Raw genomic sequence first — 12,088 nt, 5'->3', positions numbered from 1 at the left:
GGCTGGAGAGGGCACGGTGGAAGGTAAGACGGGGGCGAGGACCAGGGAGGGTGGGAGATGGTGGGCACCCATCCAGGTCCGCCGTCAGTGGGACTGGCACCCACGTCCCTCCCTAAGATCCCCTCCACCCTCTACTCCCACACCCTACAGCACTCAGCACCCACCCTGCAAGCACCCCAAGCGTCTCCCGCCGCTCCCAGGACGACGAGGCGACGAGGGGTGCGCTCTACGGGTTTGCTCCATCATGGAGTAGCACTCCACCCTCCGAGGGTAAGGGCTGTGAGCTGCCACTGCCAGGCCCCACCCCTGGTGCCCTTAGCGAGATGGCTCACAGTGGTCCTGATGAATCCAGAAGCACCCTGAGCACCCGGAACATGAACAGAAGACATGATATGTGAACCAAAGACACACAAACTACGGAAAGCAGGACGAGGCACACACAGCACCAGCAGCAGAGCCCACGGGACAGATGAGGAGCTGCGTGTGGTCTCACACACGCCGCCCAGCGTGTGCCAGCTGGGGCCTCCACACGGCACCCCATCCCCACCCACAGGATCGCCAGGCTCACACGCCGGACATGTGGCAGTTCCGTACACCAACATTTGTGGTCAAGGAAAGGTATGCGTCACGAAGGGGGTGCTGGTTGAGGATCTCGTGGGATGGACTAAGGGACCCTGCAGAGCCTTTAAGAGAGAACAAGTAAGTGTACGGGCGTGAGAAGCCGGCTGTGGCAGGCTTTTCTTGGAAAGCAAAGAATGTTTAGCAAAACCCTCTTTTTTATGAGCACCTCACTCCGCTGTGTTTAGACAGGGACCCCCACCCCGGGGTGGTTCCCTCGCCCTGGCTCCCTGCCACCTGCCACCTGTCCACAGAGTGCTCAGCGCCTCCGCCCTCTGCCAGCTACGACATAACTCCTCCCGGGTGTCACCGCTCACGGCCCCCACCCTTTCCTTCTCTGAGGGCCTCTCTCGTGGGCACAGGACACCTTGCCCTGTGGCTGTGGGGCACAGGCTTCCTCTCTCCCAGCACATGCTCCTGCTGACCAAGGCCCAAGCGCACTCTACCCACGATGCCCAGGGGCTCCTGCCTCTGGTTCCAGGCCCTGCTGGCCAGGCCTCCGCACCTGCCCAGGCCTCTGCACCTGCCTGGCCTTAAGAGTCCTGGCCCCACTGTTCTCTGAAGTGGGAGCTCCAGTGGGGCGGGCACTCTCCACCTGGCCCACGGCTACTTCTTCACCCCCAGGGCAGATGCCCCATGAGTGCAGACAGACACAGCCCTACCTTGGGAACCAGGCACATCCCACGCCTCTGTTCCCTTGGCACCATCCAGATACTCACATGACCACTCTGCCCCTGGAACTCTCTGGAAGGCACCTAGGTCCTTCCCACTCCTGTGAATGAACTAAAGAGTCTTCCTTCCTAAGAATACAGGGAGTGCCTGAGGCTACTGGGCCGTGTGCCCTCAGGGCCAAGGCCGCAACCCCTCCCTTCCTATTACAGCTCAGCACTCCAACAGCACTGGCAACACTGCGGTTCGCACCCCAACAAAATGTTACCTTTGCAGAGCTCGGTGAGCAGCAGGAACTCAGCCTGCCCAGTGTCCGACTCCTCTTTCCCTATGGACGCTGCAGAACAAAACTGGACAATATTGGGGTGGCCAGAAAGTTTTTTCTGCAGGTGTCTTGTTAAAGGAGAATGCGTAAGTCTGCACATTTAAAAACAAATATACATACAATATTAAGACACTAGAGCCAAAATGTTGAATGAAATTACCTTACAATCCCAGCATGTCGGAGCAGAAAGATGGATAGCAGGTGGGGGCGACTAGAAAGGCAGGTTGCAGGTAGAAGAGGGAAAGGAGAGGGAAGGTGGGGATGAAGACCACCACCACGGAGGCCACACACACCTGACCACAGGCCAGGCAGGACAGCTGGCAGAGGGCATGTGCAGCGTGTGGGAGGCCACGAGGTGCGTGGATTCCACCGAACCTCTGCAAGGCGAGGACCCGCAGGCTCAGGCAGCCAGCGGGCTCACAGCAGACAGAGCTTCAAGAGAGAAAAGAGAACACATTCTGATAGCAGAGGGCAAGGCCCCTGCTGAGGGAGAACATGTGCCAAAGTGGAGAGCCCGCAAGAAGAGCCCCGCACATCCACCATCCGTGCAACAGAAACCCGACTGCCCAAGCGCCCTGGGCGGGGCGAGGGGACCACATGGTGCGGCTGAGAAGTGACTCTGGGGCCCACTGGCACCAGGCCCAGCAACGGGCCCTGGCCATCGCCAGAGCACAGCTCGTGGCCGGGCACCGTGGGCCACGTCGGGGTCGTGAAGGGGTGGAGGGCAGGGGATCGGCCTACGCTCTAGCTCAGAACACCTCCATTCCCAAAGCTACCGAATCTCTTGCTGTCACCCAGGAGCAAAGACCAAGGGATAAAGCTCCTTTCCACTAAAAATAGCCCACAGAGAGGTCCAGTGAAAGCAGAAGGCCAACTTTAGCATCAGAGGAGTCCCATGGCAGCAGGCGGCCACAGCGCAGTGCAGGCCTCCCTACGTGACCGCACCCGCTCTCAGCCCTGGGAAAAGGATACCATGAAACAAACTTCCTGAATGATGGCTCTGTTCTTTTCCTCTTCATTAGACAATAATCTCTGTATCAGGAAATAACAAGACAAGATTAAGGAAGGTTTCTCTTTCTACTCTACACCCAAGAGAATAAACACAATGCCACCTAAAAGTGGAACCTGCTTACCTGTGCTTTAACATCTGGCCTGCAAAAACTTGACAGAAGGTTAAAGACCCCTGAAAATGGTCCTTTAGGATCCAAGGACACAAGGAAAACTAAAAATACGCATCTTTTCTCCCAATAGGCTGGAGAAAAGTTAGACAACCAAAGAAAAAGGGAGAAGACACTAGCAGAGATGTGGGCTATGGTGCTGACCCCCAGGGTCCATCAGTGCCTCAGCAGCAGCCCACGACAGCCCCACGGCCCCCGCCAGGCCTGCTGCGCACCCCAGGTGCCCCCACCCCATGACCCCTATCTGCAGACAAGCTGTGCAGACACATTTCACACCAGTAGCTTTCAAAACCCCCCTCTCCGTGGACCCCTCATTTTGGCAGCTGGTACTGAGGTCATTGTGTCACAAAGTTGGAAGGCACAGCTTTAACGTCCTCTAAGACCGCTGATGGCTTCCCCTCAGAAGGAACAAACGGGACAGACTGTAAACAAGAAATGTTTACTAAATAATGGAAATGAATCTCTGGAAACAGTGTCACTTAGAGATTTCCTTAAGATAATGCAAAAACCCACAGAAATGTCATCCTTGATTACCTTTAAGGCATATTCTCTGCCACTTCCCAGATCTTGAGCTTCATACACAAATGCAAACCCTCCTGAAAATTAGAAAAACAAACATCAGTTCAGTGCTCTGTCTTATTTAACATTAAATTTTAAAAATATCTTCACTAGGTGAAATACAAATTGGACTTGTGGCTGGTAATTTGTTTTCCACAAAAATAATGGCCGTAATTTATATGATCCTTTTAAATATCCCATGTCAGAGACAGGAGGGACATCGCCATAGGAACCAAGATCAATGAGGGAAAGAATGGAGAAAACCGACACCACCAAAGCCTCTGAAAACAAGAAAATGAAACTGATAAATTCTGGATAGACTGATCAGAGAGAGCAAAAGCAAGAAAGAGAAATTAAGAGAGGACTGACCAACAACCAAAAGAGGCCAGCACCACCCAATGCCCAAAAAAGACTTTAAAGTACACCCAGTATCATATGTAAACACAAAAAATTCTTAACAAATTTTAAACTCTGCGAAAGATAAAATGTTAGCATATCAAACCTAATAATACACGCAAAAAGATAATACGTTATGACCGAGTAGAGCTGGATAAACATTTGAATATCAATGTAATTCTCTTGTTTTTAGGTTTAACTTGCTTAGCTTTTTCTAGTTCCCCGCGGTGGAAAACCACATCACGCAGCGAGGCACTCTCAGCTGACCGGGAACATGACACTTGCCAGCCTGGTATCAAGGGTCTACGAGAGACCCACAGCCAACCTCGTGCTCGGTGCTAGGGCCCAGGGCTTCTCCCCAGCACCAGGGACAGGGTGAGGACAGCCGTTCTCACCACTGCCACTCGGCACCCAACTGGGAGTCCTGGCCGGTGCAATCAGGCAAAAGAAAGAAACAAAAGGCATCCAGATTGAAAAGGAAGAAGTGAACACGTTTTTCTTTGCATCCAACGTGACTCTGTAGATTGACATTGTGATACCTACCCCCCAAAAGCTATTATAACTAATAAAACAGTTTAGGGCAATCATAGGTCATATGCAAACATTCATAAATCAACTGTGATATTCAGGGCGCCTGGGTGGCTCAGTCGGATGAGGGCATCCATTGGCTTATGTCATGATCTCAGAGTTGTGAGATCAAGCCCCGTATCGGGCTCTGTGCAGCCTGCCTAGGATTAGGACTCTCTCTCCCCCTCTGCCCCTGCGCCACCCACCCCACCTCATGCTCTCTCTCTCAAAAACAAAAACAAAAACCAAAAAACTATATTTCTACATATCCTAGAGATTTCTTTTTTATTTTTTATTTTTTTATTTTTAATTTTTTATTTATTTATGATAGTCACAGAGAGAGAGAGAGAGGCAGAGACACAGGCGGAGGGAGAAGCAGGCTCCATGCACCGGGAGCCCGATGTGGGATTCGATCCCGGGTCTCCAGGATCGCGCCCTGGGCCAAAGGCAGGCGCCAAACCGCTGCGCCACCCAGGGATCCCGAGATTTCTTAAACATAAGAACAAAAGTATGTTTCCACAAATGAAAACAATGACTAGTGGACTTCATCAAAGTAAAGAACTTTTGGTTTCTAGATACCTTGTGGAGAGGGTGAAAAGACGCTAGCTGGACTTTTAGTTACCGGCCCAATAAAGGGCTCTATCCAGAAAATATAAAGAAAATCCAAAATTCAGTAACAACAAATTTTTTTTTTAACAAAAATTTTAATGGGTGAAGTATATATATATAAAAAAAAAGACACTTCCCTGAAGAGACACGAGGGGGGAGTGAGCACACGAGAAGATGTTCAACACCAGCAACCACTAGGGAGACACTTCAACCCCAAGGATCCCACTGTCCATCTAATTAGAAGGTCTGTTCTTTAAATGGACCATACCAAGTCCATTATGGTCTAGGATGTGGGTCCGCTGAGTGCTTACACTGCTTGTGGGAACACAGTTTGGCAGTTTCTTCCAAAGGTAAAGGTGAGTTGGCTCAACGGCCCTGTCCTCACACCCCTGGGCATTTACCAGGAAAAACAGAGGCACACATCCAGACACTCACACACGGGTCCCCGCGGCGTCACGTGTGATCACCCTAGAACAGCCCCAGGTTCCTCAGCAGGGAACAGACAAACCGATCATCCCTATGAGGAACACAACTCAGCATTCACAGGATGGCACTGGTGTCAACAGGCACCGACACGGAGGCAGAGGGGAAAAAGTGTCCATTCCTATGATTTCCCTATGGAAGCTCCAGAAAATACTACCTGAGCTATAGTAACGTCAAGTGACTGCCAGGGGTGAAGGGCAGGAGAAGGAAAGGGCTGCAAGGGGGGAAGGATGAAAACTGTGGGTGATGTTCACCACCTTGGCCACGGCGACAGGTACACAGGTGTCTATGTGCTGGACGTACTGAACGTGTCTGACATCCACATGTGCAGCCTGTGTCACAGTTTTATCTCAACATACCTGATAAAAATGAAAATAGTAAGTCCATACAAGACAACAGATGAAAGGAGATAACTGAAAATCCATTAACAAAATAAAAATAGAAAACAGATGGCTTCACTGGTGAATTCTATGAAACTTTTCAGAAGGAATGAGTATGGCAATCTTGCACAAAGTCCTTCCTAAGTGACAGGAGAAAATAGTTGCCAACCCATCTGAGGCCAAAGACGGAATCACAGATGGCAAGCTCTCATTACCACAGATAGAAAAGCCCCCAGGAAAACACCAGCAGAGCGAGTCTGGCAACAGCTAACAGGGATGATGCTGCATGGGACTCATTCCAGGAATGCAAGGGTGGCTCAACACCGAAAAACAATCCCTGGGCTGAAGGACACAAACAGGACAGAACACCTCAACAGACACACAGAAGGTATTTGCCAACAAGAAAACTTGACTTTGCTTTTTTTTTTTTTTTTAAGATTTTACTTGAGAGAGCGAGCACTCACAAGCAAGGTGGAGGGGCAGAGACAAAGGGAGAAGCAGACTAGACTCCCCGCTGAGCAGGAAGCCCGACGTGGGGCTCGATCCCAGGACCCCGGGTCCATGACCTGAGCTGAAGGCAGACGCTTCACCGACGGAGTCCCCCCAGGTACCCCTGACTTTTCAAAATAGTAACACGAAACATTCTCAGCAAACTAGGAATCAGAGGGAATTTCTTCAATCTGACAAGTGGTAACTACAAAAAACCTACAGCCAACGTGAGCCTTGATGGTGCTTTCTAATATCAAAACCAAAGCAGGGCTACCTGCGGAGCACGTGATACTTCTCACCGGAAAATTAACCAGGACCATGTGGTGCTAATGGAGGAATGGATTCAAAGATCCCAATGCAAAACATCAGAAAGTCCGAAAAACTGCCACACAAATGTGCCAAGTGATGTTTAGTAATAGTACAAAATCAACTCGGTGGAGGCATTTGGAATGACCAGTGGGGGGAAAAAAGTCTGAGATAAACTTTACGCTTTATAAACTGACATTAACTCAGAAGATACAAATGTAAAAGTAGGAAACTCCTATAAAAACGTAGGAGAAACACCCTGGAGCTGGGCATGAGGGTTCCCACATGTGACCGCAGAAGCAGAAGCTGCACAAAGAAAGCTGGTACTGTGACCTCATCAATTGAAAACCGTAGGTCTGCAAAAGACTCTGTTCAAGATGAAAACAGAAGCTGCTAACAGAAAACTCCTGTAAGCCACTTGTCTGATGGAGACCTTCGCTCCAGAATAAAGGACTCTCAAAGCTCAGGGGAAAGAGAACACAATTATACGACAGGCGAACAACACAGAGAGAAATTCCGTGTGCAAGGATGCATGGTCAGCCCCTAGAGAAGTGCAGACGGAAGCCACAGTAAGGAATCACTACACACCTGCTACAACGAGCAAATAGAAACGCGGCACAAAATGCTGACACTGGGCCACTCCTGGTTAAGAACTCAGCTGTGGGGGCACCTGGGGGGCTCAGCACTCCCTAACGAACGGTGCTCAGCATCTCTGGGCCTGTGTCGTGAAGGATGTGTAGATGCTACTTGATTTTTTAAAATTCCTTTTTCAGGGGCCCCTGAGTGGCCCAGTGGTTGACCGTCTGCCTTTGGCTCAGGGCATGATCCCAGGTCCCGCGATCGAGTCCTGCGTCGGGCTCCCCACATGGAGCCTGCTTCTCCCTCTGCCTGTGTCTCTGCCTCTCTCTGACTCTCAGGAATAAATAAAATCTTAAAAAAAAAAAAAAAAAGAACACAGCTGTGTGGTTGCAGACTCCACGTGTTGAGCCCTCACTCCCAGGGTGACTGTATCAGCATATGGTGTGTTGAGGAAAAATTAAAGAGATAACGCCTGGGTCTCTCTGCAGCCACGCACACAGAGAAGGTGCCGCCGCCTGCCGGCCAAGGGAGAGGCCACACCAGAAACCAACGCTGCGGCACCTGGCTCTGGGACGAGGAGCCTCCAGAACTGAAAAAATAAATTCCTGTTGTTTATGGCCCAGTCTGCGGCATCGTTACGTCTGTGGCCTGAGCTACGACACTCATCCCCTGCTTGTGAGACATGTGGGTGGCACAGCCACTCTGGAAAACAGGCTGGCAGTTTCCTAACAGAAAACACACAACTCGGCACCTGCACTCCTGGACACTTATCCCAGAAAAATAATTACATTCACACAAAAACCTGCACACAAGTGTTCACAACAACTTTACTTGTAATAGTCAAAACATCTGGATGTCCCACTGGATATCCACAAAACCCAGATGTCCTTCACTGGGTAAATGATTAAATAAACTGGAGCCCAGCCACATCATGGAATAATCACCATTAAAAATGAACACATTATGGACACAACCACCTGGATGGTCTCCAGAGAGTAATACTGAAAAAAGCCAATTCCAAAAAGATACCACAAATGTCAAAACTGTAGAGAGAGCTCGTATCAGTGGTTCCCAGGGTTAAGAACGCAGGTGTGGCTGTGAAGGGACAGCCTTCAGCTGGGCTGAAGAGACAGCCCAGCCTGTGAAGGACGGTCCTTGTGGAAATGGAGGCTTCTGCATCTCCACTACATCAATGTCAAGGTGCTGGTAGAGACACTGACTCTAGTTTTTCAACAAGTTACACTAGGGAAACAGGCAAAGTATACTGGTGTCATTTTTTAAAACTACAAGTAAATACATCTACAATTATCTCAAAATTGAAAGTTCAAATAAAAGTAGCAACACTGCTGGGGCCCCTGGCTGGCTCAGCAGGTAAAGCACCAAGGTAAAGCATCTGCCTTGGGCTCACATCATGATCCCGGGGTCCTGCTCAGTGGGGAGCCTGCTCCTCCCTCTGCCCCTCCTCCTGCTTGCGCTCTTTCTCTCAAATAAAAATACCTATCTTTAAAAAAAAATAGTGATTCTGCTGCATGCGACACATCAAGAAGTGACAGGGCAGGCACTGCTAACACACAGCCGGATGCCGCCACTTTACCGTACATGTTCTGCAATCTGGAGGTAGGCACCGAAACTTCAGCCACCCAGACCAGGCCCCCGCCTCCCAAGGCAGCCCGGCCGGGGAGAAGCGACCCCGTCTGTGGCTTACTTCCTCCTCCTCACGCGCGTGCATGGGTGTATATATCTCATACATGACTCATATCTGCAATAAAAAAACTCCCACAACTCCTGCTCAATTCAAAATGGAAAAGACTCTAATGGGCATTTCAGGCACAAAACATACAACTGGTTAATAAGCAGAAAAAGTGCTCCACATGGTATCATCAGGTGCATGCAAATCCCACACCAGAGAGACCCCACCGCACACACACAAGAACAAGTCTAACCAAAGTGACAGTACTAATGGGTGGCCGCCGAGGTCAGGAACTCCCACGCTGCTGCGGGGAACGTTCACCAGGGCCGCCCTGGTGGTGGTTGGGCGGGAGGGGGCTTGTCTGCTCCGTGTTCTGTGAGACCCACCTCCATCCTATACCCAAAAATTCCACTCCTGGGTTTCTACCTGAGAGAATACACATGGCCACAAAAAAAAATCCTGTGAAAGAGTGTTCTTGGCAGATTTATTCATCACAGCCCAAAGCGGAAACACCCAAGTGTCCATCAGCAGGAGAGCGGATGAATAAGCCACGACCAGAGCGGGAACTTCAGAACCAGAGACAGCACTCAGGGTGTGACGTCACGTGCACGTTGCTCTGGGAGAGGGGGACTCAGAGCTGGTGGCGGGCGGCTGGCGGAAGCGGGGAAGGCGGCTGGGGGCCACGAGAGGCTTCCTGGGTCACTCAACTGTTCTGTATCTTGACAGGTGGTTGGCCACGTAGATGTAAGCCCTTATCAAAGCATCTAAATTCTGTACATTTTACTGTATGTCAATAACTCAATTTAAAATTGTTTTTTATTAAAAGAAATATAGGTACAGGACAGCCATGGACAATTCTAGAAGAGGGGTCTGAAAAAGCTAACAAGCACTGGAAAACACTCAAGCTCATGAGTCAGAGAAACGCAAATCAACACAAGCCCTCACAGTTCTTGCCCGTTGCAAGGAGCAGGGTATGGAGACACAGGGGACTGGAAGGCCTCCACGTAGGGTCATGGACTCGGGGGACAGGGGGAAAGTGAGCACCAGGAAATGTGGTGCAGCAGCACAGCACCGGGAGCATCCGGGAGATCTTACGGCGTGCTATCAATCAACACTGCTTCTAAGGAACAGACACCCTGTTACCTACATCTCCTATCCTCATGTGAGCGCCACAGATCTTTCAGGGATCCGGGCCCATGTGGACAGACGGACGGCAGGAGTCCACAGAGAGAATGGGCCAGGCCAAGGGAACAGCGAGCAGCCTTCCTTTCCTATGTCCCTTGAACAGTACCTGCGCCAACCCCCACCCCCGCCGTGGCCTCCCCACAGGGCGACCTCCTCCCACAATAACCGCCCCCCATGGTGGCCTCCCCCACGGTGGCCTCCCCCATGATGTCCTGCTCCAAGCACCTGCATACTGACACACAGAAGCTGGAGAAGTTACACGTGCCTGATACTGCTGCCAACTGAGGCACAGACCAAGAAGGAGTGGTATAGCCTTGGTGCTCAGCTCCCATCCTGGCTCCCGGGCAATGCTCACTTCTGGAAGCTCCACCAACAGGTGCACTGCCACTCACTTCTTTCACCATGACATCCTCAGGGCACACTCTACTGGGGGACCTGCACCACCACATGGGTGACACAAGATACGCCCCAGCAGTCCCAACTCCACCGCTCACTGGCTCGCGTGTCTGGCCAGCTATTGATGGCCCTTCCGTCAGCCACTGTCAGGATCACAGACCACAGGAAGCACCAGGGGCTGCGCCCGCCAGTCAGAACTCCACCAATGTTGTGCTGGTTATCATCGCTATTTTGTACTAGGCGTCAGGCATGATGGGTAAGAGACTGATGTTCAGGTGACCAAGGTGCAAACGTAGAGGGCGCGGTTAGGAGAGCTAAGGGAGGGCAATTAGACACAAGACTGAACCACCGCTGTGAATACCAGAACCAGCTGTCCACGATGCAAGCCCTTTCAGCAAAGACCTTGGTTATCTGTGCTCTGGGGTGTCTGGAGAAAAGATCCTCCCTGGGTGAGAGCAGTCGCAGTAGTCCAGAGGAAGGATACTCAGAACAAGACCACCAAGCCACAGGGCTGAGAGCTCGGGCCCACTTCCTGTGTGAAAAGAACCGTGTGCTATTTGCTACCCTATCAGTGAGCGACAACTGCCCCACTGTCTTTTTAAATCAACTTTAAAAATGTACTACACTAAAATAAAAAATAAATAAATAAAAATTAAAACGTACTACACTGTGTATCCCTATAGAGGACGTCCTGACAACCTATGATTCTGTTCCCCCACACCAATCCCAGTGGTTCCTGAAACCTCCAGCCCAGAGTCCTACTGCACAACCCTGCGACTGCCCGTCAACACCAAATGGCCCCTGTGCCCTCTGCAAGGCCAGCACGACACAGACAAGCGGTCTCTCTAAAAGCAGAGACCAGGAGGCAGAGGGGTGGAAGGCAAGGCAGCAGCTGGCCCGGAGTTAGTGTGCAGTCTGCCATCCCTGGCCCCAGAGAGAACACCAAGGACCCACGTTAGGTTCATCAGAGGCCACTGACACCACACATGGCCCCTGGTGTTCCAGCACACACACAACTCGTTACCCGACAATCACAGGACAGCCCTGAGGACTTGTTCCACCTTCTGAAGAGCTGCCCACACGCCACCTCATCCACACTGCTAGCAGGGTGGCCAGAGTCAAACAATCACTAGCGAGGTGGACTCCTGTCACGTGGCAAAACCCTCGTCTTGGCAGAGCGACCACCTGTCATCTGGATGGTAGGAAGCAAGCAAGAGCGCACAAAATCCAAAACAAGGAAACACTGAGAACATACCCTAGGATCTGCTTAGACTGAGCATCTCTGACATTGGAATTACTTCCAAAAAACTTGGTTTTCCTTTTAAATGAGAGCTTAAAACCAATTTTCAAAGGACTGGGAAGCTATCAGGATCCCACAACCCATTTCATGCTACCGATGAAAAACAATGCTTTTTCCCCTAAACCATCTGAAAGCAGAATCTAGTCCACCATAAACTCATCTGGGGGCAACACGTGACATGAGCTGAGGCGAGTGGGGCTCTTTATTTTTTTTTTTTAATTTATGATAGTCACAGAGAGAGAGAAAGAGAGAGAGAGGCAGAGACACAAGCAGAGGGAGAAGCAGGCCCCATGCACCGGGAGCCCGATGTGGGATTCGATCCCGGGTCTCCAGGATCGTGCCCCGGGCCAAAGGCAGGCG

General features: G+C 50.9%; 1 protein-coding gene across 15 annotated transcripts in view; it reads right to left on the bottom strand.

Moving 5' to 3' along the window:
• Positions 1 to 12,088, bottom strand: part of GAK (cyclin G associated kinase) — a 57,903-nt gene that overhangs the window by 44,271 nt on the left and 1,544 nt on the right. For 8 of the 15 annotated variants that reach the window (XR_011997260.1, XM_072738054.1, XM_072738059.1 and 5 more), the window contains exons 2-4: positions 3,325 to 3,386; positions 2,585 to 2,644; positions 1,556 to 1,670 (exon numbers count right to left, since the gene is read on the bottom strand). The exons of 2 other annotated variants lie outside the window; for them this stretch is intronic. Coding sequence is in view for 7 of the 13 variants with exons in the window: in XM_072738054.1 (XP_072594155.1) it covers positions 1,556 to 1,670; positions 2,585 to 2,644; positions 3,325 to 3,386 (237 nt within the window). In the remaining 6 variants the exon portion in view is untranslated. Of the gene's footprint in view, positions 1 to 1,555; positions 1,705 to 1,905; positions 2,045 to 2,584; positions 2,645 to 2,745; positions 2,841 to 3,324; positions 3,387 to 12,088 lie in introns of those variants that run through there. 5 more of the 15 variants (XM_072738058.1, XM_072738066.1, XM_072738056.1 and 2 more) reach the window with 4 other exon arrangements.

This window comes from Vulpes vulpes, chromosome 14 (assembly GCF_048418805.1).
Source record: "Vulpes vulpes isolate BD-2025 chromosome 14, VulVul3, whole genome shotgun sequence".
NCBI lineage: Eukaryota > Metazoa > Chordata > Mammalia > Carnivora > Canidae > Vulpes > Vulpes vulpes.
Note: the sequence above shows the minus strand (reverse complement) of the source record. Positions and strands in the feature narration are given on the sequence as shown.